General features: G+C 38.1%; 1 protein-coding gene across 1 annotated transcript in view; it reads right to left on the bottom strand.

Annotated features, from left to right (window-relative positions):
• Positions 1-275: 275 nt before the first annotated feature.
• The window catches only part of LOC126970126 (microtubule-associated serine/threonine-protein kinase 3), a 49,068-nt gene continuing 21,747 nt past the window's right edge, over positions 276-27,596 (bottom strand). The window contains exons 13-27 of the mRNA XM_050815855.1: positions 26,535-26,707; positions 25,653-25,867; positions 24,318-24,432; positions 22,848-22,974; positions 22,209-22,310; positions 20,832-20,903; positions 18,700-18,822; positions 17,407-17,516; positions 11,958-12,119; positions 11,161-11,274; positions 7,991-8,248; positions 7,536-7,708; positions 6,107-6,633; positions 5,396-5,527; positions 276-4,817 (exon numbers count right to left, since the gene is read on the bottom strand). Of these exons, the coding sequence (XP_050671812.1) occupies positions 4,677-4,817; positions 5,396-5,527; positions 6,107-6,633; positions 7,536-7,708; positions 7,991-8,248; positions 11,161-11,274; positions 11,958-12,119; positions 17,407-17,516; positions 18,700-18,822; positions 20,832-20,903; positions 22,209-22,310; positions 22,848-22,974; positions 24,318-24,432; positions 25,653-25,867; positions 26,535-26,707 (2,544 nt within the window). The 3' untranslated portion in view covers positions 276-4,676. The remainder of the gene's footprint in view (positions 4,818-5,395; positions 5,528-6,106; positions 6,634-7,535; positions 7,709-7,990; positions 8,249-11,160; positions 11,275-11,957; positions 12,120-17,406; positions 17,517-18,699; positions 18,823-20,831; positions 20,904-22,208; positions 22,311-22,847; positions 22,975-24,317; positions 24,433-25,652; positions 25,868-26,534; positions 26,708-27,596) is intronic.

The raw sequence follows: 27,596 nt of genomic DNA, 5'->3' as shown, positions 1-27,596 counted from the left end.
AACGGTTTTATTCCAATGACTTTTTCTTACGGTTTTACTATTACATTTTTTTCAGTTCGGTCCCGCAGCAAAATTCCTATCTCCTCCAAGCCAACTTCGTTCCAATAAAATTTGAAATTAAAAGATATTCACGTTACGAATCGAAATAAAACAATCCTATCTCTTTAATTTTAGATAAATTGATATTGTTAAAATTTTAGAAAAAATATAAAGCATTTTATTGGGGAAATTCTTATGAACAGGTTTCTCGACACATTTTACATAAATAAAACACATTTTAAGAACAATTATTCCATGAATTTATTTCGTACATATCTTGTTATCAATTCGTACTTAAATATTTTCTTGTCCACTTAATTACCCATACATCACATAGAACAATAATAACACTAAATTTAAGCATTACTCATGGCAGGAAACAAGATAATAAAAAAAGTGCATTTACACATAATATTGTAATAATTAAACACTTGAATTAACGAGAGCTCAGGTCGAGTTCATAATATTAAAATTAATACGCGACTATTGTCATAAACACGAGGACCAATTCAAAAACCTAGTCCCATTCCTAAAAAAAAATATAAGTTGACCGCAAACACGCCGACTTTCACACAAAAAAGCAATTGCCCGCGTATTTACAACACATAAACGCCACAATGCTAAGCTCGCTATATTACTTCGTTAAACACTTTCGACTTTAATATCCATAATGACAAAGTTTACATACACAATCATTTATTATTAGAAATATTCTAAAATGGATATGTAAATGGGAAACATTTTTTGAAATGTACATACAAAATCATCCAACATCTATAAAAATAAAGCAACTCGTAAAATTACACATTACATCGTATAATATATTAAAGTATAACAAATGAGTAACCATTGGGACAAGGCTCCCTATAGAAAGTTAAAATAACGATTTAAGCTTAAACTAAATTATATTAAATAGGGCAATCATATGACCCTGTATCACCGATATACAAAAATGAAACTTTCTGAGTATTAAAAAAGCATAACAGTTTTTGAAAACAATGAAGATTAGCGAAAATTGGGAATGTATATAATCATGAAATATAAAAAAAATAGGTTAAATTTCCGGTAGTTGTTCAAAGCAAAATCACAGTAATGAATTTCTGATATGGATGCGTTTGTGTAAAATTTCTTGATTCGATGCTGCAATGGACTATAAAATCTTTAATATCATGTCCGCTGCTAATAAACTAATTGAATCTCAAATCCAACGATTTAACTTACTAAAACCCAATCGTAATCGTATTACAAGCACTAATAATCTTTTAATATGAGATGATATTCTCTAAATGAGAAAATAAATAACTTTCATACATAGACCGCCATATTGTTTTGTCTGCATCGAGTGTGTGTGTGTCGTTCTAAATACGTATCTAAAATTATTGTCCTATTTTAAAATAAACAGTTTTAATTAAGTAAAAGATGCAACAATTCAAGAGGTATTAAAGTGATAACTTCTTATGGGAGTGTAAGCCGCTTCGTAACGTAACGCGTTACGGCGCCAGTCTATCTGGCTTCTCTTTCTCTCACGCATACAACAGCGGTAGGCAGGCTCCTCCTCTCTCAATCTAACCAATAGTTTAAGTCTTAAGCACACAACGTTTTCTTTTTATTCGAACATTGATCGTAACACATCATCACATGCTAGGGATATGATATATCGGACACAAGCGCCTTACAATAGGCACAATGTAATCAGTCTAGAATGAATTACGAACGAAAACTGTTGCAAGTGTCATGTGGCCGATTATGACATAACGCCTCAATGGTTACGCGTACTCTTAGATTATTTATACGTCTAGATAGAGTCTGTTGCTGTTAGACAACCGTTGAAAACAGGCCAGGTTTAAATTGTGCATTGCTCAAAATAGAGGTTTACTCTAAACTCAATTTTTTTAGATGTTTCCGCAGTTGTCATAGTCTATCTAGAGTCTCTAGTATCAATACCACTAGTACTATAATAAAAATACTAGTAACGCGGAGCCGTGACGTAATTCATGTTTCAGTTAACATGGCCGACTGTATTTTATACTAATCATTTTTCACTTATATTTTTATTTCTTATAACCTTAAATTCTTTGATTATTATTTAATACTGTGAACTGTAATCACGAGTTAGTGATGGTTAGGAAACACGGACTTATAACTAAAGCAGTTGATTTACGATTTTATCTCTTATAGTTTGAATTTACCAGTGAAAGACTAAAACCTTTATATAAAAAAAATAATATGCGTTATATTCATCGTTTAACATCAAACACAGGCGAAATTGATTTAATTCTTTCGATAATTCCAAAGATAAATATATTATATTATAAATATGGGCATTAATCATGGTTTAATAAAATATTCATAAAATATGAGACTGCTTATGACATTTCTTTAAAACGCTATTGAGTGTACAAGGCAATCATATCATGTAGACATATAGAGGACATTCTGAGAATCAAGAATGAATCTATTTCAAAATTTAAATTATTAAGCTTTAAAACATTTCTACAATCCATAAGTGTTAAGAACAAAAAAAACAAAACTCAACAGTTACTTCAAAAACGTCAAAATCCAAGATATCGAAACAATAGAAGCACTAAACAAAAAATACACTAATAATTATACAAAAAATATTTTCGATACTTTTGCAAAAAACATACACCCCTTGTTTAACTTACACCTAAGTATCCTTAATTTGACCTCAGAAAAGCCAACACAAACAAACCAACCAACAAAATCGCTAAACAAATCCGATCGTGTGAAACAGCCTCTATAAACATTAAAAGCTACTAAAAATATTATCACAACATTTAGTAATTAATCTAAAATCGACCCTTAAGCCTATTTAATGAGATTAGCGTTCACTTAATATATAATTCACATATTTAGAGACTGAGTGTCCCGCTTCCAGATAAAGTTAACACAGTCAAAGACTGCAAGGCTTGGAAACCGAAAACAATCTAACCGGGTAACATGTAAGTAGTTATTTCAGTTCCATTAAAAAGTTTTTGTTCAATAAGCCGGCTACGAAATGTTTTTTTCCATCGGCGAGTTATTTGTAACCTAATATTTGTTTAACAATATCGCACGGACTGAGCGTTCGTTCGTCTCGTTTCGATTATTTTCTTTAAGTTTATGAAAACATCTACCGTAAACTTCAAACGCCGAGCGAATTAATTGAATATAACCAATTTTAACCAGCAATAACCGTTAAATTTAAAACTGATTCCAAGCCTTGAGGATCTGTGGGGCATATAATACGAACTTGTAGCCACTAGCCGTTTCTTCTACACTCTGGATGAGATTTAGGCTGGGTGCACACAACATTAAACTGCACGTTATTGTTAAACGCATAAACAACCTAGTGTTATATTTGTATTAATTTTATTTCGAGAACACATAAAAAGCCCAGTTACAATAATATTCCAATCACCCAGTTTTCTTTCTAACTGGTACCTAATGAATTTTCTATGGGTATCACCGCACACAACACAGGCGGTTTTGGGTGAATCCTATAAATCATAACATAAAAAACTATTTTAATATCTATAACCAGGCTCATTGCACAGAATGCTAGTTGGGAACCACAGCGGTGTCTTACTGCTGCCAAGCAGTAGTGTAGTTTATTTAACATCAACCGATCTAGCGGTCAAGTGCCTACTAATTATTATTTTTTTTTTCAATATTTCTTTTTATGATAAGAAGTGATGAGATCAATACGACGTTCACCTGATAAATTGTCACACAGTATTCTTTAAAATCCAAAATTTTAACGACACCATGCTTTAACTCGCTACCCTGATAGTTGAAGCCCAATAATTTAAAGCTACAACACACTCAAATTAAAACACACAACTGACACACTATGCTTGGCGGTAGAAAACAGTGCGTAATAAGTATAATGCAATTTGCCACCGTGTGTACCCAGCCTTACACGATATTTCATCAATTTGGGGCATCGCGTGAATTGGCCGCACAATAACCTTTCCCTATTTTAAAGAACGTGCAGGTATCACTCAGTTCATTCTCTGTACAGCTATGATAAAGTTACACCGCTTCTACAACTATCAACATTGCCTCGATTATTATAATACTGTAAAACAACTTAAAACTTAATCAAAATCGATCATTTTGCACTTCACATAAAAATATTTTAAAGACGGTTGTTATTATAAACCAGTGACAATTTTTTCTATTCTGATACATCTAGAAGCGTAAGGTTCATATTGAGGTTAGCCTATTTATACGAAAATACACGAAAATATATTATTATTACTAACAAGTGAGCCGAAAGCCATCAATCCAACTTGATTTTGCTAATACAAGAATTGAACTACAAAAATTTTGCTAGATTACAAAAAGCCTTGAAAGTGTTTTTCGCTGCTTATTAGACAACCAATGGTGGGGATTTATATCTCTGCCAGCAGGTGTTTGTTAGGACAAAGGCTTTGTCATTGAAAACTGTATACTAATCCATGTTACTAGAGTTCAATATTGAGAAATACAAAATACACTATATTAATTTGTATCAAAACATTTACGAAACATTTGAAAAGATGTGCTGAGAAAATATATAGCATTTAATTATTCATCTCTTTGTAAACTTATTCACTAATTACTAATCGATCAAGGACGCCCGCTATCCCAATCTACTTTTCGCCCGACGAAGAGCTAGATGCCCTTCCCCGTCCCTTTTTGCCCTTCTTGTCTTCGACTTCCTTTTCATTTACGTTTGCTGTGTCGCTCTGCTTCCCTGGTCCTTGTGACTGTGCTAGAGAGTTTGAAGAGTTCTGAAAATGATTAGAATATGAAAAAATATCATTAATCGACTCAATCACTGTTTTGCGTAGAGACGTCACTTTATTATTATTAATGCACTAGCAGATCATTGATCTGACGCGTGCATATCTCTGCACATATGTTTACAATCTAGTTTTTTTTAAATGTTCATCAAGTCTTATTTTAAGGCTATTTACTGATTTTGCACTAATCACAGATTCTGGTAAACTGTTCCACATGTTCACCACCCGATTTGGTAGAAAAAAAATCTAGGGTTGCTAGCAAACTGAGATTTGAAGAGATTGTTGTTTGTCTTTATGGCATTTTTCAAGGGGAGTCTTTTGTAAGGCTGTTTGAGCATCCCCGATGACTTGATCGGGAAAACGTTGTTGTTGACGATCTGGTAAAGATAGCCTAAAAAGGTTGGATGAGAGCAGCGCAAGACCGATCGTCGCGGAGATCTTTGGGGGAGGCCTGCGTCCAGCAATGAACGTAAGCGCCTGCCGGAAAAACCAGTCAAGGCTGGTGGCCTGGAGTAAGAGTTCTTCTTGTAATGTCAATAGTGTGGAGCTCCAGAAGCAGGCATTACCTTCCGCTTGTGATGCTTGTCCTGCTTCTTGGCCGCGTCATCCCGCTCGTCCCGCTTGCGGCCCATCACGCCCAGAAGCTTGCTCACCACGCTCTTGCCGCGACCACTCTCGCTCGTCTCCGCTTCAGGAGACTGTAAAGTAATTCACTTTTAAATCTACCAGCAGTTGAGAACCTGAGAGTTGAGCAAGATATACCAAAATTTATGACCCATGCGTACTCTAACGGTTGGCTCAGTCGGAAAGAGCGTCCGTACAGAACCCGAGAGGTCGCCGGTTCGAGTGCCGCATCGTTCATAAATATTGGTTACACATTTCATTTGTATATCTAACGGCAGTTCTCAAGGAGTACGATACCTCTTAGACGGACCAGATTTCATGTATTGTATGAAAATGAATAACACTTAAAACAATACAACAGGCCGTGTTCGATACTAGAAGATATATTGTAGCCTCGGTATAAATAAATGTTACCTTATGTTAACGGAACCGATATGTATGAACTAAATAATCAGATGAGACTGATACTTCAATTTATACAATTTGTTATGAAAGTAATTGCTAACGTCCCTATTTCTTACAATATTTTTTTTATGTCAAAAGACCATCAAATTCTAATTTAAAATTCCTTTGTACCTATTACCTTTTAAAGAACATATTTAACAACATGCAATGCGCATATTTTTAGTATTGTAAACCCAATTATAAATTACCTTAAGGATTTCAACTGATTCTTGTTTCTTCAGATTCTCTTTTTTCATGGAGTCTGATCTCTTAGCATCTATCTTCTCCTGCTTTTTCTCCGCCTTTTCTTGTTTCTCGAGCTTTTTCGCCTCCTTCTCCCTCTCTTGCCGCTCCTTCTTACTCTCCTCCGTTCTCTTCACCGAACCACTCCGCTCCATCTTCTCCTTCTCGTCGACTTTTGCCAGATCTATCTTCTCTTGTTTCACATCTATCTTCTCGAGTTTTTTAAATGAGTCTTGTTTTTTAATCTCCTTCGGCTCCGACTTATCTCTCTTTATCGAGTCCTGCTTCTTCAGTTCTACCTTCTCTTGCTTGTCTTTTGATTTCGATTTTTCTTTAACGGATTTGTCGTCTTCCTTGATGCTGGAGTCGGATTTCTTACGCGTCTTAATCTGCACTTCGGGAATATTCGTGGTCTCTTGAGTCACGTTTAGTTTCTTGTTAATATCCGAAGTGGTGAGACTCATATCCGTGCTTGAACGGCTATTGTCTGTTACTGTTGATGAAAAATCAGTAATAGTGAGTTAGTTACCTTTAGCATTAACAAATGATTGTAATTTAAATACAATGCCTATTTTCGTTTAAAAATAATAATTACATTATTTTGTAAATGATCACAATCTTGTATCATATATTAATTCATTTACGCTAACGCTTGGATCTAGAATTACCAACATCTCAATTATTGATATTTTTTTTTGTTCAGCCGCTAATAGGTCGGGTAGGTAATATTTTTTTTTGTCAGTCACTAACCGGAGGACGAACATGGATTCATATGCTGGAAGTTCAATTTTTATTTAAAGTATAAAGGAGTACATAGGGACACTCAAACAAACAAAACAGGACACAAAAAAAATCAGTCTGCAATCTGCGGTTGGAAATTTCTAGATTCGAAACCAACGCCCCTTAGTAAATGAAATGGGTTCAATTCTAGTAATACGAAATATACTCCAATAATAAAACATACACTCAGACATGGAAAAGTAAGCCCAGCAAGTAACTAGAAAATGTAACCTACTCTCTGAGTGTCAAATACTGTATTTTTTTTCCAAATAATTGTATTACAAATGGCCAGTCCAGAGACTTTGAGTACGGACCACGTACTGTTAATTTGAGAGACAGATGAAGGACAGTGCTAGAGACTTATGTGGAATAACAGAAACGGTAGTGACAGTGATGTTATTCACAAGAAAGTTGAAGGTCATGTAGAAAGGATGTATGAAAGTAGATTAACGGTATAAATTTACAGAGCTAATGTGGTTAGGAAGTTTGGGATACGTCGCCAAACTTGGTAATTGACCAGAGGTCAGGTTAAGAGTACCAAGAAGAGATTGGGAGCTAAAAAAGCCAGCGATGTATGTCAAGGTGGTGTGATTATATGTATATGTAGCACATTACCCGTGATTTCCCTCGATGTGTCCACATTTGACGCGTCCACGCTGGTGTCGAGGAACGACTCGTCGGACAGCGACAGCGACGCGAACGACGAATTCGCGTCGAACGCACCCTTGTCTAAACTGGACTTCGGCGACGACGTAAATATGCTCGGCGTTCCTTGTTTAGCCGGGGTGCTGCAATATTGTAACAGTATAGTTGTCGTTTTGTTATTGTGTTTATATTTATTACAGTAATCTGTTTATTTTATTTGGAAATTTCACATGTTTAACGGAGTTTTCTGTACTTAATTTATAATGACAACTATTTAATACATAAAATCAGTACAAACGAAAGTAAATATCACGTATAAAGCGTCAATACAGGCACATAAACAGGACTTATAACGTAGTGCATTATTCCAGCTACTACCAGAGATGGGCCTATAACTCGATTCATCAATTGTGGAACGCACTAACCGAATGGTGATTCTTGCGGCGTGATGTGTGGGCGAGTCCTTCTCCTCGGCTATCCTCGGTAACATGGGTTCATCGGTCTTGTCCGACGGGGGCGGAGTGGAGGGTGCCGCGGGCGGAGGCTGCCCCCCTCCCCGCCACGCCCCGGGCCCCCCTCGCCGGGCGCCGGTCACTGCGGCCCCGACTGAGGCCCCGACCCCACCGGCTCCGCAGCACAAGGGCGATATTGAGCACTTTGATTCAGCTGAACGAGGGTGCAACCTGGGCGATAACATTCGACAGTCAATTTACACATAAATGAACTAAGCATAACATAACCATTAATTATTTTTCCCGATCGAAGTCGCGTTTGATATTTCTAAAACCTTAACCCTTCGTGTAATACAGCCTATTGCAATTAATTGCCTGTTAACTCAATTTCTTGAGGTCAATATAAATTAATATTCTTGATGTAAATTTCATTCCGTTACTGTTAGCGGGACTGCAAACACGCTTAGAAAACTAGTACTATGCCAAATGTTCAGACGTGTCGAATGACATTTAAGATCCAATAAAAATGTTTCAAATTTTTATCGATTCGATTTTGATGAAAGAGGGTATAAAATCGCAAGCGATTTAGCAGTTGACCGACTTTACTGCTTTATTAAATTTCACAGTGTCGACGCTACGCCATTATTTCAAATAATCAATTATTTACTTTAATTTTTAGAATTATTTTATGATTACGCTGAAGTAGTTCTACCTGTGTGCTCATTTAATGTCGCTACGCTGCATATAGCAAACGGTATATTGACATCCACCATTTCTGGGAATATATTATAACACACTCTTATTTGTTTTAATTTATCAAACAAAATTTATGGACGATACATTTTGTATACAATTATTTATCTTGATTATCCTTAAGAGTCAGACATATACCAATGCAGACTTTTTTGTAGACATTTTAAAGGTGTACATTAGTGAGCTAGCAGTGTAAGCGGAAAAAAATGTTTTTATCGACGACATCACATTCGAAACCTCTAAAATTATGAGTGTTTCTCTTAATCTTCCTCTTGAATCTCCTTATCTATTATCTATCGCATAAAAATCCGTTGCGTAGTTTTAAAAATCTAAGCATACATAGAGGAAGATAGAGGGAAGCGACTTTGTTTTATACTATGTAGTGATATAATATGTATGTGATATATATTACGGATACGGCTGTACGTGCTGTAAGGCCGCGGTTCCACCTGCAAGCAAACTACGCAAAAAACTACTGCAAAAAATGCGGAAGTTTTGCTCGAGTTCCTTGCAATATTATTTACATACCGTACTAATTCCTGCAATTTATTTCTGCTATAAATGTCTTGCGAGAAGCTTGCGGATCATACTATCGCAACTTATCGCGGAGGTGTTTACACACGAGAGCTTACGAGTGTCGCGATAGGAACTGTCAAGACGCGAACGTGTAGCAGCTGCATTAATAATTTTGTTCTTGAATAAGAAAAAAAGGTCAATTTGGGTTCGAGAATAGATTTCTACGAGATGTGAAGCTGGTGTTTACCATAATTTATTACGTGCTATACAACTGGAAGATGGTCAACAATATTTCAATTTTATTCGTATGACCGCAGTTGATCTAGAAGTATTATTAGTAAGAGTTGGTGATATTATAAAAAAACAGGTCACAAGCACGGACGAGTAAAATAAGAAGCGACTCCGTGTCACCTTACATAACAGTGAGGCACCAAAACAAGCCGGTAAACGTGTAAATACATAGCCCCACGCATACACTTATACAAGCCGATCGGCCGCCATTATGAGATTTGCCATCATCTGTGAGAGATCAGTTTGCGTCGCAATAAAATATTTTAAATATGCCGTCGTGCGTTGTGAAAAAGTGTAAGAACAATACTATAAAAGTATATGTGGATATATGATTATTTAAGGGAGAAAAAATTGTGTATCTGGTATACCCCGTAACCACACACACACTAGCATAAAGGTGCTTCACCTGCTAATATCACAGCGCGGAGTCCTTCTTTTTTTACTAGTCCGTCGTCACAAGACACATTTCAGAGATTCGATATCACCGAAGGAAAGACTCATTTTGACGCTGCGATTTTTCGGATTTCATTCGCAGTAGTAGAGAATTCTTTTACGGTGGAATTAAGCCCAGAGCTTTTTTTAATTCGATTTGTATAATCCTATATTGCTGCGAGATATACGAAACTAGAGCGGTAAGCAGCGAGATCTGTTGCGCGTAGGTGCAGATATGTTTAGACACATAGAATAATAACGCTCAGAACGATAGTTAGCGGTGGCCATCTTGGATTTCAAAAATGATCCCAAAATCATTATCTGCACCCTCGAGAACCTCGGATACGATGTCCATATTGTTGAAATCATAATTTTGTACGGCGGCCATCTCGTTTTGCTATAAAATTTCTCTCATACGTCGATAAAGAAGTTTCACTTCAAAAACATACCGACGTTTTGAGAACCTCCCCCTTTTTTGAAGTCGGTTAAAAAGAGTGGCTGTTAATGTTCTCACGTGGTCAACTTTTTCCGAACATAATATGGTAAATTCAGTAATTTAAAAGAAATATTTATAGTGATTATTCAAAAAGCTTAGTTTAACGCCAATTGATTAAAATTATTTGACTTTGACTTTGAATACTTATAACAACATGTGGCGTCGTACATTATAGCCTCTAATAAACACAAAAAGCTATCCCAGCGGAGGAACTCGGGGTATATAATATTTTCATAGTTGGCAACATATTTTTTAATGGCGTCTGTTTTGTTTACAAAATATTTTGTTGTTTTGACGAACGAATTAGCTTAAATTAAAAGTTGTGAAATAGTATTTAGGTGTGAAATGTGATTTTCTTATCATAATTTTTATTATAAGACGCTTTGTGACACTCTTTCACTGCACAGTAAGTCATGTTTCAATTGCACAGGAAGTTGACAGAATGACACTGACGCGGCGAGAAACGTATGTGGTCAGAAACTGCTTCATTTTGCTTGGGCCTACTCACGTTTTAAGCGTTATTATTCTATGTTTAGAATAATTTTTCACAACTACTACGAGTAGTTACGCGCTTGACAAACTGTCGCGACAGCCGCTGTCAAACAGACTGTTGGACATTTCTCGCAGAAGTTGTCTTGTAGACTAACACACTCACCTGTCGGGCGAGAGAGCGCGGCGCAGTAGCGGGGAGGCGGGGTCGCGGCGAGGCCATCCGCGTCGACACTCGCGTGTCGCGAGCGGCGACGGACTGCGGGCCTCGCAGCCGCGGCTACACGCACACACACATGACACAGGCGCACACGACCATTATGTATATCGCAAAATGTTACTTTATATTACCCACTGTTTTTAAAACTTACTCTTACATTATATATACATCTAGATAGACTGTGCCAGCTGTGAAAACGCCGATAGACGTGTTTGAAACTAACTTCTATTTTGATCAATGCACGCACACTAACACAAAGTGTTATACAAATCGCGAGTGTAAGATGTAGGTTTTTTACGCACACTTCTCTACTATATGACGTATTTATTATACATGAGCTATCGGTTGTCTAACAGCATGAGACTCTATTTAGACGTATAAATTATTTAAGAATTTATTAATAAATAATAATAACAAATTTATGGGTTACATTCGAAACACACAAATATCAAAAAACATTTTGCAATATACTATCTGCAGAAGGATATTAAGTAAATATTCCTATGATTTCGTTAGTAATTTAACACAGCAATTTAATCACAACAAAAAGATGATTATAACTGTATTTACAATACATATACACACACAAGGGAGGAGGAGTGCACACGGAGAGACACAGTGACATACCGATGTCGATCGGTGCTACTTTAAAAAAGTACCGTACAGACGCACCGATGGTAAATTGTGCCTTGACTGAACAATTGATTGACTATAATAACAGTACATGTGTTAACTGTGCTCACCTAGTGGGCGAAGCAGGCGCGGCCGCGGGCGCCGGCTGCGGGGAGGGGGAGGGTGTCCGAGCCAGAGGCGACAGCGGCATGTGCTGCAGCGAAGCACGTCGTACCTCGGGGCCAGCTCCGCCCGCCACCAGCTTATGCTTCAGACCGTGCAGCGACGACGGCCTGGCGACACGACACGTACACTCGTCTCGGATGGCATTCATATTCAAATTCAAATATTTTTATTCAAAATAGGATGTGACATCACTTATTGAACGTCAAAAAACTACCACCCATTCCAAAATGAATGCCTCAGACCTGAGAAGAATGGGCGCAACAAACTCAGCGGGCTTTTTTTCCATCGAATAAATATGTTTACAAAGTAATTTTGTACAATTAAACTTATTATGTAATAGCCTCAGGGCGGTCATTTCATTCCCAATCTGTGATATCATTAAGAAAGTCATTTATGTTATAGTAACCTAAAGGTTACCATAAACGTTTAAAAAACGTTTATGTGGTAAACCACCTAAACGTTTTTTAACAATTCTTTTGAATTACGCCATACTTTTGTTTTGAACATTTTCTGGGATCTTGTTGTAAAAGCATATACATCGGCCCACAAAAGACTTACTAACTCGACTTAACCGGGTAGTAGGCATCATAAGTTTATGTCTGTTCCTGGTGATAACATTATGGTTATGACAGTTTCTGGCAAATTCACTTATGTGCCTATGGACATACATTACATTATCAAGAATAAAAACAACAGTACACACTATACGTACGGCACGCTATGATGGCCGTTTTGACGTTTGTCCACTCGTGAAGTTTCGTATTAATTAATAATTACATTGAAGGAGCAAATTACTGTTCTTTATTGTCAATAGTGACGTGCAGTTAGTCATAAAAAATTATCGAATGTATAATTTTAGGACACAAAATTTATTTATTACATTGATTTCTAAACTATATAAGAGTTTACTTATTTACGACAAAACACGGCATGTGTTTTTCAAAATTCAAAATTTTTAAAAATGAAATCTAATACTATCGTCACATAGGATCGCTGGCCAGCACAACTACAACCTCTGTCAAACTCGCGTCAATGCTTAATGTAAAAGTACAAATTGTGAGTGCACTGCGATTGCGTTATAGTTTTGACCTGGCTTTGGATTTCGGATATTGATACTGCATTACTGTTGACCCTTGCTCGTTAATTTGGACTCTGTTGACGCCTTTTGTTGTGGATTTCTTGCATATGGCCGAACGTACGCAGAGAACTGTTCTAAACAGTCAAACACGTGAGTTCGTTATACGCCTTTGTAACTATTTCGATCGTGAATCTTAAAATGGAGGGTCAATTTTACCTATAACGTCAGTGGTTGAACGCGTAGCTGATGCGCGTAATATTGGACAACGAACTGTTAGACGAATAACTAAAGAAAAATATGGCGAGACTGGCACAAAAGAAAATAAACTTCACACACTAAAAAAGAGAAAACGAGCAAAACCAGTCGTAGGCATCGGTAGCTTTGACGCCGATGACATCCGAAGACATGTGTCGTACTATTTACGGAAGGAGTATCCATCAAGAAAAAAGTTAGTGCAATCACTGAAGGAAGCTGAATTGTTCTTTGGTGGGGAAAGTTCTTTAACGAAGATTTTGAAGACCGTTGGATTTTGATACAAACAATGTAACAAACGCAAAATATTGATGGAAAGATTTGATATCGTGATGGCAAGATATAGTTTTTTACGGCAATTACGACATGGTTTAATGCTAACCATACTGTTAACCGTTCTTGGACCGATGACACTGCAGCATCTACGTCCAAAGTTCCTGTTGGAAAAGGATCGCTATTTATAATTTGTCACGCCGGAACCATCAACGTTTTTGTCGAAGGTTCTCTCATGGCTTTTGCGTCAAAGACCACTAGAGACTATCATGAAGAAATGAATGGAGAAAAGTATACTGAATCATCTGTTATAATTATGGACAACGCCCCATACCACTCGTTGCAAATTGACAAGCCACCTGCCCAATCCCAAAAGAAAGCTAACATCGTCGCATGGCTTCAAAAAAATGGCATGGATGCAATCATAAATATGTTAAAAGCGGAATTAGTACGTCTTTTAAAAGAAAACAAAACTTTTTTTGTATCGCTTTTTTTTTTAAATATTATTCTGTTCCATCCACAGATCCGCAAGATGGCAATCGAATATAATAATTAGTGAAATACAATACATTTTATGCGTACATAAAATGTAAAATTTTAATTATTGATTTTTTTATTACTTTAGCTGTCAATACAACGTTGGTTGGGTCGTCTAGTCATTAAATAGAAATTATTTATTTCATCCAACAAAGGAACATAATGCGTTAGTAACAAAGTAACTTAAAACAATTGTTAGTACAAGATATCTTAAAACCTAAGCCTTCCTAACCTAGGACAGGACCGACTTGTCAGAACATGTATTATACAGCGGTGATTCAGGTACCTACTGTCAATCGAACCTGTGGGAAAATGCTCTCAGAATACTACTGGGGCTAGCCCGGATCCTACGCAACAGGGTTTACGCATAGTCGCGTAAAAATAATCTATACACGCCTCAGCAAACATCATTCAGTTTTTTTTTATGAAATAGGAGGATTAACGAGCGTACAGGTCACCTGGTGTGATCACCGCCGCCCACTTTCTCTTGCAACACCAGAGGAATCACAAGAGCGTTGCCGGCCTTTAAGGAAGGTGTACACGCTTTTTTTGAAGGTACCCATGTCATATCGTCCCGGAAACACCGCACTAGGAAGCTCATTCCACAGCTTAGTAGTACGAGGAAGAAAGCTCCTTGAAAACCGCACTGTGGAGGACCGCCACACATCCAGATGGTGGGGATGATATCCTAATTTGTGGCGTGTCGTGCGAAGGTGGAATTCGGCGGCAGGAATCAGTTTAAACAGCTCTTCGGAACACTCCCCGTGATAAATGCGGTAGAAGACACAATGAAGCGATGTCTCTACGCAAAGCCAAGTGATCCAGCCGTTCACAGAGCACTGGGTCCCCGACAATTCGAGCTGCTCTGCGTTGCACGCGATCAAATGGATCGAGCAGATACTGGGGTGCGCCAGACCAGAGATGACAGCAATACTCCATGTGTGGCTGGACCTTCGCTTTGTAGAGTGCTAGAATGTGGGCCGGCTAGAAGTATTGCCGTGCTCTATTAATGACCCACAGCTTCTTCGAAGCCAATTTGGCTTTGCCCTCCAGATGGCCACGGAATTGGCAATCGCTCGAGATTTCGAGACCCAGTATTCCGATACTAGGCGAGGCTTTAAGGGAAGTGTTTTCGAAGAGCGGTGTTACGGCAAATGGGGTTTTTTAGTGGTCCGTTTAGTGGTGTCAGTTATCAATGTATACATTCTTATGAAGTCCCAGCCTACATTCAGATGTTTCGAATCAACTTAAATGTTTTATTAAATGTCTTTACTATAAACCTTCAAGGTAAAGTTACCCTGGACTAGATTATGATTATCTTTAGCAGTAGCTCTTGTACCATATGACTGGTACTATTTTATCTTTGCCCTGTACTTTCTCCGGGGCGTAAAAAGAATAGGGGAGTCCCAGGCCCATGGGTGTCGTAAGAGGCGACTAAGGGCTTTTTAGAAGTGGGAGAGTCACGCTGCCGTCTTATGACGTCAGCACAATCGGGCCAGACTCGTCCGGGTTAATTACCACACTCGCACAGAATACCGGCGTGAAGTAGCGGCCTAGTGCCGCTATGTTTCGCATAGGTTAGTGTCGAGGACCGGAGGCCATCAGTTTTCGTTGGACGTCAGGAAGTCGAGCGGGCCGGATGGCATTTCTCCAATCGTGCTTAGAACGTGTGCCCCTGAGTTGACGCCGGTGCTAACGCGTTTATTCCGGCACTCTTATTCCAAAGGCGTGGTCCCTGACTCATGGAAGTCAGCCCTCGTCCATCCGATCCAAAAAAAAGGAGACAGTTCGGATCCGGCGAACTACAGGCCTATTGCTATCACCTCCCTGCTCTCCAAAATCATGGAGAGCATAATTAGCCACCAGCTTTTAGTATACCTAGAGGGTCACAAGTTGATCAACGACCGACAGTACGGGTTTCGCCATGGACGGTCGGCAGGTGATCTTCTGGTATACCTAACACATAGATGGGCGGCGGCTATTGAAAGCAAGGGGGAAGGCCTGGCAGTTAGCCTGGATATAGCGAAGGCCTTTGATCGTGTATGGCACAAGGCGCTCCTCTCAAAACTTCCATCATTTGGGCTTCCCGAGAGCTTGTGCAAGTGGACCTCCAGCTTCCTCACTGGGCGTAGCATACAGGTCGTTGTCGACGGATATTGCTCGAACCCGAAGCCCGTGAATGCTGGAGTGCCCCAAGGCTGTGTGCTATCTCCTACGTTGTTTCTTCTGCATATCAATGATATGTTGGACACCTCCAACATGCATTGCTATGCAGATGACAGCACTGGTGATGCCGTATACACGGGCCATGCAGGTCTCTCTCGGGAAATCGTCGACCAGTGCCGGGAGAAACTTGTGTCTTCTATCGAGTCCTCTCTCGAGAAGGTCGCGGAATGGGGTAAATTGAACCTTGTCCAATTTAACCCCCAGAAGACTCAAGTTTGCGCGTTTACCACTAAAAAAACCCCATTTGTCGTATCACCTCTCTTCGAGAACACTTCTCTTAAAGCCGCGCCTAGTATCGGAATACTGGGTCTCGAAATCTCGAGCTATTGCCAATTCCGTGGCCATCTGGAGGGCAAAGCCAAATTGGCTTCGAAGAAGCTGGGCGTCATCAATAGAGCACGGCAATACTTCAAGCCGGCCCACATTCTAGCGCTCTACAAAGCGCAGGTCCGGCCACACATGGAGTATTGCTGTCATCTCTGGTCTGGTGCACCCCAGTATCTGCTCGATCCATTTGACCGCGTGCAACGTAGAGCAGCTCGAATTGTCGGGGACTCAGTGCTCTGTGAACGGCTGGATCACTTGGCGTTGCGTAGAGACGTCGCTTCATTGTGTGTCTTCTACCGCATTTATCACGGGGAGTGTTCCGAAGAGCTGTTTAACCTGATTCCTGCCGCCGAATTTCACCATCGCACGACACGCCACAAGTTAGGATATCATCCCCACCATCTGGATGTGTGGCGGTCCTCCACAGTGCGGTTTTCAAGAAGCTTTCTCCCTCGTACTACAAAGCTGTGGAATGAGTTTCCTTGTGCGGTGTTTCGGGGACGATACGACATGGGTACCTTCAAAAAAAGCGCGTACACCTTCCTTAAAGGCCGGCAACGCTCTTGTGATTCCTCTGGTGTTGCAAGAGAATGTGGGCGGCGGTGATCACTTAACACCAGGTGACCCGTACGCTCGTTTGTCCTCCTATTCCATAAAAAAAAAAATGTGTATATGGACCACTAGAACAATATAATATATACCTCTGATAGTGCGTGTTGGCCGCGTTATGTATTGCGGGGTCGGCGAGTGCGGGTGGAGGGAGACTGGCTGGCACGGGGGACACGCACTCGCTGCTGCCCGCTGACACCATCTGTAGATACAAACAAGCACAATTTAACTTAAGATAAAGATGAAATAAGTTTTACTAAGTTTGAGACATTTCCGGATGATTGCTTAGAAATCTAACATTGAATTTGAAGTATGTAGAAATTAAGTGTTGAGCTGAATATCTAAGTGATCAAACACCCTGGGACTAGATTATGATTATTTTATAGCAATAGCAATGACAACACAAGAGTGCAAAAAAAGAATGCTGGAAGAATTTCTTCAGCCGCTTCTTCTCTCTCAGAGCACCATTTGTTTCCGAAGCAGTAGTAGTATCTAGAATATTAGAAATGACATCAAAAAGAATTCTAAAGGAATCAATTTTGAAAATTAAATGCGTTTTATGCCTTTTCAGAGTAGGTAAAGAAGAAAGTATGTGAGTTAATACTTTTAATGTGATTTATTAACTCTTATAACTAATTTATAATGTAGGATGAGATGATTAGGAAGATAAGTAGCGAGTAGTTCATGATCTTCCTCGCGAACTGTTTATATGAGATAGAGATAGAAAAGTTGCGTAGAGTATAGGATCTGCCGCGAGCTGCTACTAAGAGATTGAGATGAAATGAGCAGCATTTTTTTAGTTATTAACCAGTAGCGTACTGGTTAATAACTAAAATAATTTACTTATTTAATAAAAAATATGCAGCGTTGCCTCATTCGGTGTCACTACCCTAGATACACTCAGCTAGATACAATTTATAAATAACAATAATGAATAAATCTTATATATAAAAATGAATTGCTGTTCGTTAGTCTCGCTAAAACTCGAGAACGGCTGGACAGATTTGGCTAATTTTGGTCTTGGATTATTTGTGAAAGTCCAGAGAAGGTTTAAAAGGTGAATAAATATGAAAATGCTCTGAATTATATAAAAACAACCATTTTGTTTTTCTTTTGATGTGTCCCCCGTCGTTCAAAAATCAAATCGAGAGAATAGTTTAAAATGAATAACTAATAAGAATCTTTATATCGTTTGAACTTTCTCCGGAGGTAAAATAAACTTATTTTTAGCTACCTACTACTATAGTTGGAAGAGTTTATGTACAATTTAATATTTGGTTAGTCTTGAGAATCAGTCGTCATCTATTTTTAATATCCCAAATATTTTAATATTATTTTCGTATTACTGTACATGGGTCAGCTAGTAGTGAATATATATTTGTTACGTGTTGCATCTCCTGCGAGGCCCGCTTGGTTGAGATGCGGCGGAACAGCGAGCAGCGCCGACGGGGCCGAGGCCGCGTGGGTGCGGCGGCCCGCCTGCCACCCGAGCGTCGTCGACCGCCAGACTAAGACATCACAAACGTTTTAATACTCGTTCGCGATAACGCGACACCTTGCTTTTATTTTCTTTTATACAAGGCGATAATAAGGGACGAGACGAACAGGACGTTCAGCTGGTGGTATTTGATTGCATCAAGAATGCAGTGCCGTTCAAGATTCTTAAAAAGCCAAAACTTTCTAAGCGGCACTACAATAATTGCGCTTGTCACCTTGAGATAAAAGATGTTAAGTCTCATTTGCCCAGTAGTTTCACTAGCTACAGCCCCCTTCAGACCGAAATACAATAATGTCGTTGTGCTACCCTCAATATTGCCGGCGTTTTGTTGCTAAGGAGCCTCCCACTGGTATATAACAACGAGACTGCATTATGCCCACTAGGTTGTTCCGCCACCGACAAAACATCAACAATTGTCGTATGACAGACAGGCTGATTATCCTTCCACACCATCGATGGAGTTATTTTTGAAGCGAAACTTCTTGAAAAATGTGAGCGTTGTTGTAATTACGGATTAAAATTTATGAATGTAATTTTGAAACCCCACTTGATCGAATATTATAAATATTGTATGTACAAATTTGTTTGTATATATAAATGTAAAACAGCGAAAATAATAATATAAAAATGATAATTTATAAATACTGTATCTAATAAAAAATACTTCCTATAATATTAATAAGCTATTTCACCTGTGACATGCAGTCCAAAGACTGACAGTTCTTTACCTACTATATTCAAATTCAAATATTTTTATTCAAAATAGGATTTATAATCACTTATTGAACGTCAAAATCTACCACCCATTCAAAAGAGACTGCCTCAGACCTGAGAAGAATGGGCGCAAGAAACTCAGCGGGCTTTTTTTTTATATAAAATATGGATTACAATGTAATATCTATTTAATATATTTGGGAAGAGTCACAAACTAAGCTTAAATGAGAAATCGGTACTTCATAAACCTTACACTTGCATATGGTGGGTAGTTGTGTCATCCGAATATTGACGACCTGTATAGCCGAGTGGTTAGCGATCCTACCTACTAAGCTAGAGGTCCCGGGATCGAATCCCGGTAGGTGCAAGCACTTATATGATGAATATGAATGTTTATTTCCGAGTCATAGATGTATGTTTATATGAATTTATGTATGTTTAAGTAAGTATATTGTATTTAATATATCATTGTCTTGTAACCCATAACACAGGCTACATATGCTTAACTTCGGGCAAGATGGCAAGATAATTTGTGTAAAAAGTGTGTCAATAATATGTGTCAATATTAGAATATATATCACATTAGTATAACCCTAGGGCCCAGACTAACACCTGTGCATGGACAAAATCGATTCATCACCCACTTTGCTGATAACTCTTTTAGAATTATAAAAACAGGTGTATATTTGCCCGAAAAAGATTTTATGATGTATTGGTGGACTGTTAGTCTATATATATCTATACTAATATTATAAAGAGGAAAGATTTGATTGTTTGTTTGTTTGCATTGAATAGGCTCCGAAACTACTGAAACGATTTACAGAATTGTTTCACTGTTGGGAAGCTACACTGTCCCCAGGTGACATAGGCTATTTTATATTTTAATTTTTTTGTTAAATTGTTAAATACCCGTGCGAAGCCGGGGTAAACTGCTAGTATTATATATAATGAAAATGGTCTTTGTTTCAAGCTCTTTCACGCCTAAACCATTGATCGCATCGACATGAAACTACCACCATTCGATGCTAAATTTATCCTAGATGGTTTATGGTTTATTTATTGTTTCACTTATTTCCTTTTAAAATTCGGCCAGCGAAGCGGGCACGAACGACTAGTGTTTAATAAAATTATAACAGTTACTTGGGAAATTTTTGTTCAAGCTAATTTCGACTAGGAAAATGACATTAAGGTGATTCAATCTTGTCGGTAGTACATATGGCAATGTACAACTGGTTTAAGGAATGTTTTAAATTACTTTGGAAACAATATATCTGCTACAATGCATTATATTTATTTTTAACACACCTGTATCGTTGTCTGATCCAGCGGGGTGGCGCGTAGAGTCGCGTGCGGCGCCGCTAATAGCAGCCTTAGTACCTAAAACATAAAGTCCACACTGTCATAACCAACATCAATAAATAAATAATTGATTATTTACTACCTATTTTCACTGTGAAACACCAAGACATTTTAGGTAAAGTACTTTTTGTAATTTATTGTTTTCGATGAATTTCTGATGAATGATTCCATTCATTTTCATACGTGTGAACCAATATTCGAAACCCGCAGAGCTTTATGTTCACTCAGTTTGTGGCTCACAGCAGTAAAAACATTGATACTAACGTTGATTTCGTGGAAGTACTGAAACCAGGTACCCAGTTAAAGTAAGAAAATCTAGTGATCAGTAGTCAACAACTTTTTATCTAGAATTTTTGTCTGTTTGTATGTAATATTAACAAGAGGTCGAAAAAATGAGTTTACAGTTAACCTCTATTTTTAGTAATTCACGCACACTATCACAAAGTGTCATACAAATTGCGAGTGTAAGAAGTAGCTCGATGCGCACACAAAAGTATTAAACCTGGCCTGTTTTTATTCAAATTCAAATTCAAATATTTTTATTCAAAATAGGATTTAAAATCACTTATTGAACGTCAAAATTTACCACCCATTCAAAAGAGACTGCCTCAGACCTGAGAAGAATGGGCGCAAGAAACTCAGCGGGCTTTTTTTAAATATAAAATATGGATTACAATGTAATATCGTACAATAAACATTTATAATTAAAGAGCCTGAGGGTGTTCGCTTTATTCCCAGTCCGTGGTGTCATTAAGAAAATCATTTATGCTATAATAACCTTTCCCACACAAACGTTTTTAACAATTCTTTTAAATTTCGTAACACATTTGTTTTGTACATTTTCTGGGATCATATTGTAGAAGCATATACATCGCCCAACAAAACAGTTAGGTTGGGTCGAGTTAGTAAAACTCGACCCAACCGAGTAGTAGGCATAACAAGTTTATGTTTGTTCCTCGTGTTAACATTATGAATGTCACAGTTTCTAGAAAATTCCTCAATGTGCTTATGAACATACAAAACATTATCAAAAATGTATTGAGAAGCACCAGTCAAAATGTTTATTTCTTAAAATTTTCCTCTTAATGATTCTCTAGGACCTAGGTTATAAATCGCGCGAATAGCCCTCTTCTGCAGCACAAAGATAGTATTAATATCGGCCGCACTACCCCATAACAATATACCATAGGACATAATTAATAATAAATAATATTGGTTGTCTAACAGCAAGAGACTCTATCTAGACGTATAAGTTATCTAAGCATATAATCTATATATAGCATATTTGCTGGTTATAGCGTCCCCGCGGGCAGCAGCCAGTACCTGTGTATGCAGTAATCCCTGCACAGCCTCTCCATTGAGCTGAGTGATGAGGTCGCCGGCTCGCAGCCCGGCCGCCCAAGCGGAGCCCTGCTCACTCACAGCCTGGAAGACATTGCAATCAATGAATCAGTTACAGGTTTGGAATGATCGTTCGGGGCGTACTCATCACGATCAAGTCTGGTCAAGAGTACCTAGATGAAGGGAGCATGAACATACGGTTGAATGCTAGTGACAGAAGCCGGGAGAGTACGTCATGTCGCACTATATGGAACTCTGTTCTATGCTAAGTGCGTACCACTCTGTCTCTCTTCAATGTAAAAAAATACAAATAAATATTCTTCCTTTTATCTAATTTATATGTTTCATAGAGAGATTTGATCCTAATGATTGATGCCATGAAACTAAAAGGTGTTATTTTTCTATCAAGCAAATTTATATATTAAAAAATATTTTAATGCAATTTTAACTTACAACAGAATTTTTACTTCTGTAGAAGCATTACTTTTTTATGGAAGAGAAGGACAAACAGGCATAAATTACTTTCTCTCTAGGAGATATTAAAATTTAGTCAAATACTTCATCGTACCGCTGACTTAAGCTAAATAGTTCAACAGATAAAGGTAACAAGAATACACTCACCGAAACCAAATGATGCATTGTGTAGTAGTCAGTATCTCCGTAATACACTCGCACCGTGTGAATGGTGAAGCCGAACCCGCGGGGTCCACGGCGGACCACTATCGGTGGTTTCGACGACTGGATTAAGCTGTGCAACCAAAAAGTACATCTTTAACTCACTTACGGAGTACTAAACAGCTATCGGTAAGATATATATAATATTTGAAAACACATAATACAATGATCAAAGCATCGAAGAGGCCAAAACAATGTTTCATTCTCTTTTAAAAAAAAACATACGACGCTAGGCATTCCGAGTGAAATCGCCAATAAACTAAAAGTAGTTAGTAGTAGTAGAAACAAAGGTTCCTATCGGGCTCGAAGGACCATATATGAATATTTTACTATTAAGACGAGAAATTCTTATACTCATTATAAATATTTCACTATTTCAAAAATAATCTAACGATCTGTATTGTGTTATGAAATCGGAGAAAAATTGGAGAAAAATTTATTTGAAAAATAAATAATAATTTTGGAATTTTATACTCAGTTTTTTACTAAAAGTAAGTAGTAAGTACTATCTAGTAAGTTGTAGAGCTATTGGCACTCTTGCTTTAACATGTCAAACTCATTTGTACTATTTAAAGAGATTGGTCGAATATCATAACCGAGAATATAAATATTAATTATCCACTACTACAACATAACAACTGCCACACTTTCACTTTCATCATCATTTATTTATTAATACTGAAAATTTATTGAAGTAGGCGTTACTTTGCGGAAATCCATAACTATCCCAATGATTTGAGTTTTCTTTAGTTTTAATTCCGCCAATATTTGTCTTTAAATAATTAGACACGTGTTTCGCCTCTACACGAGGCATCCTCAGGACATGTTGAGCCGCCAAAATATTTTACATATATGTGAAAAAGGATTTCGCTTGAATGTTAAAGCAATTAGAAATAATAAAACACAAAACTGACATGTTTACATTATTGAATGAACAAACAAATTTGGTCCCGTCAAGCTTGTTACATATCTCTTCCGGGGGTAATACGTCACAACAGCCGACCAATCACAGCGCGTCATTTCATGGGGCGAGGGTATAAAAAAGCGGTTTCTGGCTCATTTGATTCTACCTCGTGCTAGATTCCGGCGACACAACATGTCCTGAGGATGCCTCGTGTAGAGGCGAAGCACGTGTCGAATTGTTTAAAGACAAATATTGGCGGATTTAACACTAAAGAAAACTCAAATCATTTGGATATTTATGAATACTTGTAAATAGTATTCCATTTTGTATAATTAATACTTTTAATAACATGTCACTAGCTGTTAATTTTGTAAAATTGTAAGATAAAATAAATGCAAATATTTGAATAAAGATCAGGGTTACTACAAGCATAGTAGTCTATGCTATAAGGTCGTTTAATTGAATTAAAAAAAAAACAGTTAAAACATTGTTGTTACACGGAGCTAACTCACGAATGATTGGTGATAGCGAACGGCGAAGGCGGGTCGCGGCACGGAGATGAGTCCCGAGATGAGTTGGTGGACGAAGTGTTGCCGGCGCACGGTGAGCCTAGCAAATTCTCGTCCGCTGGTGTTCATAAACAATTACATGAAATTATTATCAGATTACATGAAATACGAAAAACCATCAACTGCGGATCGGACACAGACACAATCGGCCTTACATATAAACTTGGTATAATATTATACCTGAGAATAAACCAAAAATATGCAAAGTGTTACATATATCGCTGCCAATATTGACAATACAATGAAAATAGTTTTCTGAGTGTTGGGCAGCCTTACAAATAAACGCGGTAGTTCTGCTCGAGAAGAACGCATTTAGCACATGTTCCGGTGACGAAAACTGGACCTCTTTATTTTTTTGTGCTAGGTTAGGACTGCGAAGAGGGTGGCCTGTAACTTTGACCGGTGTGGTGTCCAGGAAGTTTATTCTTTTGAGCGCTGAGTGCGCGTTGTCGCGGTGGTCGCCTGTCGCTCATGGCAGTGAAAACTTCTGGCAGGCATTTTGCAGCATAAAACCATTCGGCGTTAATGCAACTATGAGTTCGTAATGGAATCGACACTTAATATCCCGTCACAGTGAAACTAGGGATGAAAATTATACCTGGGCTTCTCGATCGCATCTATTTAGTTAGTTTTGAAACAGCCAATAGTCGGGATAGTATTGAATCCAGGAATCATCTGTCATAATGTCGGGAACGCGCCGAGACGAGCCTACTTCAAATTTATTGATCATGTCACGGCACCATTCCACACGGGCCAGCTTCTGAGCTTCGCTGAGGTTGTGCGGCACCCAGTGCGAAACTATCCTTCTCACATGAAGGTGCTCGTGTAGAATCTTGTGAACGCTTCCCGGTCCAATCCGCAATATATTTAAAATTCCACTGAATTTCTTCGTATATCATTAACAATCGTAGAAGACGACCATTTCATTTTTCATCCGCCAACGATAGACGACCACGCTTAAATTCGTTTAGACAACATTCACGAGTTTACGCATGGACCAGTAATCTTTCCCTTCGCACATATCTGAGGCGACCCGGAACACGACGCCACCGTTAGCAATGCCATTTTAGTGAGCATGACGATATTCTTGTCCAATCCAAAACCCTTGCAAAAAGAAGAGGATGTAATTGACTTAATCATCAGTCTTACCACGCGTTATTAAGATTATCCAATAAAACGCTACAAAGTATTAAATATACAACATATACAATAGGTAGTTTCGTTTACGTCGCGTCGACAGGCAGGCAGTTAATTTCAATGTAATTGTGTAACTATTACCTGGATGTATGACCAGCGATAGACCCGATGTGCTTGCTGACCTCCTCATAGACTTAGGTGCGGGCAGAGCAATCGGCTTACTCCTATCGGGCTTTTCAAAATATCTATCTACTCTTTCCAATCTATCGACTCTCTCCAGTCTATCCTGCTTTTCCAATCTATCCGGCTTGTCGACCTTGTCGATTCCCTTTTCGTCTTTCTTCGATAGCTCCGATCTGAAAAGATGTGTGCAACGATTTGAAATATGTTTTTTTTTCAAAGTCATGGCCCATGTTGTGAGGGTGAAGGTTATGAGGGTTAGAATAATGTTTTGTGAGAGATTATAGTAAGAGATGTTTCAGATTTATTTCAACTGACTTAGTTGAAAAAATCGATACATTTACAATAACATAAATAGCTAAAATAAGATTCTAAATCTCTAGTTTAGTCTTATATTTTATCTGTTTTGTTGTTATTCTTACAGTGTGAATATTTATTGCGTATGATTTTACTGCAACTACTCTATCCATATTAGTATTGCATGTCGTAATAATAATAAAATATATTAATATAACTAAATAAAGGTGAACTCGTATTGTTATTTTTGAAGTGTAGTCTCTCGCTTCTGATTTTAATCATACAAGTTAAATTCTCTCTACTCTCCACGATGGAGCCACAACCTGAGGGTTGTACAAGACCAAGATTTACGATGCATGTGTCACTCGAAAGGTTGGCCCGCTTGATAAGATGGCTCGGACGGAACCCGAGAGGCTGTTTTAGGACCGCATCGTTCATAAATTTTGGTTGCAAATTTAAGTCGGATCATTTTTTTACATATAATTTCTTAAGAACTCTTTGAGGACCGTCTGTATGTCGTTATTGTTATTTTAATTTGTAACTCACGGCCTGGCTAGCACAGGGTGCGGATGCGTCGCGTGCAGCAGGGACGACGTGGCGTGCGGCACGTGCGACGTGTGCAGCGGCGACGGACGCAGCGGCACGCGGCGCCGCGCGGCCGGCGACACGTCGTCTGAGTCCGTCTGGGACGACTCCGCAGACCCGCCGCCGTATATCATCTGTTATAGTTATTTATGCAACTGTTGTGTAATAAGGGTCACTCATGTGATACTATTATAATCCACATTCGTGTTTTAATACCTAATTGTCAACAGTTGCATACAAGACTTTATCTACACCCAGAATATGAATCCTCTAAAAGATTCTGAAACAGTTAGCCTACTGCTAATACTAAAATACCAGTCCCAGTAGTAACCTAATATCATTCATTACTGATTATATACATATAAACTAAGTATTGAAACAATTATTTATTTTAGTTTACATTAATTACAATTACATTACAATAATTAAAATTCACTCGAATATTATGTTCTTTTGCAACGTTTAAAATAAATCGCTCATTTTTTGTAAACAAAACAATAAAAATATCGAAGAAAAATGGCGGGGATTCGAATAACCTACTTTTTTTTACGGCACGCGACGTTCTGGTAGTGTGGAACGCGTGTAAACGAAAATATTGTTTTTTTTAAATTCATACAGATACCACGCATCGAGCAATAAGAATGAGGCTGTCTGTTGAAACTCTTTGCGCATGAAGGGATCGAAAAAAAACATAGGAGTGTTGTTATGAAATTCAGTACAACATTACAACACTCTTTTGGATGATGGTTATTAGAACAATGGGTGTAGATAAACATTATTAAACAATTCTAGTGGACCAAACAGACTGTGTGTAGTTGTAATGAAAATATTTTCGGTATGATGTATAAGAAAAGTTTAGCAAAACTTTTGATATTGTTACGGAGATTGTCGGCCGACGGCGATTATCTTCACAGTAAGCTTCGGAAGTGGGGAATTTTACTGAATGTACTTTAAAAATGCTTTTAACTGTGTTGATGATGTAACTAAGAAAAGACGTCATTCTGCTTGTTTACCAAGCCGATT

The sequence above is a fragment of the Leptidea sinapis genome, chromosome 20 (assembly GCF_905404315.1).
Source record: "Leptidea sinapis chromosome 20, ilLepSina1.1, whole genome shotgun sequence".
NCBI lineage: Eukaryota > Metazoa > Arthropoda > Insecta > Lepidoptera > Pieridae > Leptidea > Leptidea sinapis.
The sequence above is the reverse complement of the archived record's forward strand: the minus strand, read 5'-3'. Positions and strand labels throughout refer to the sequence as shown.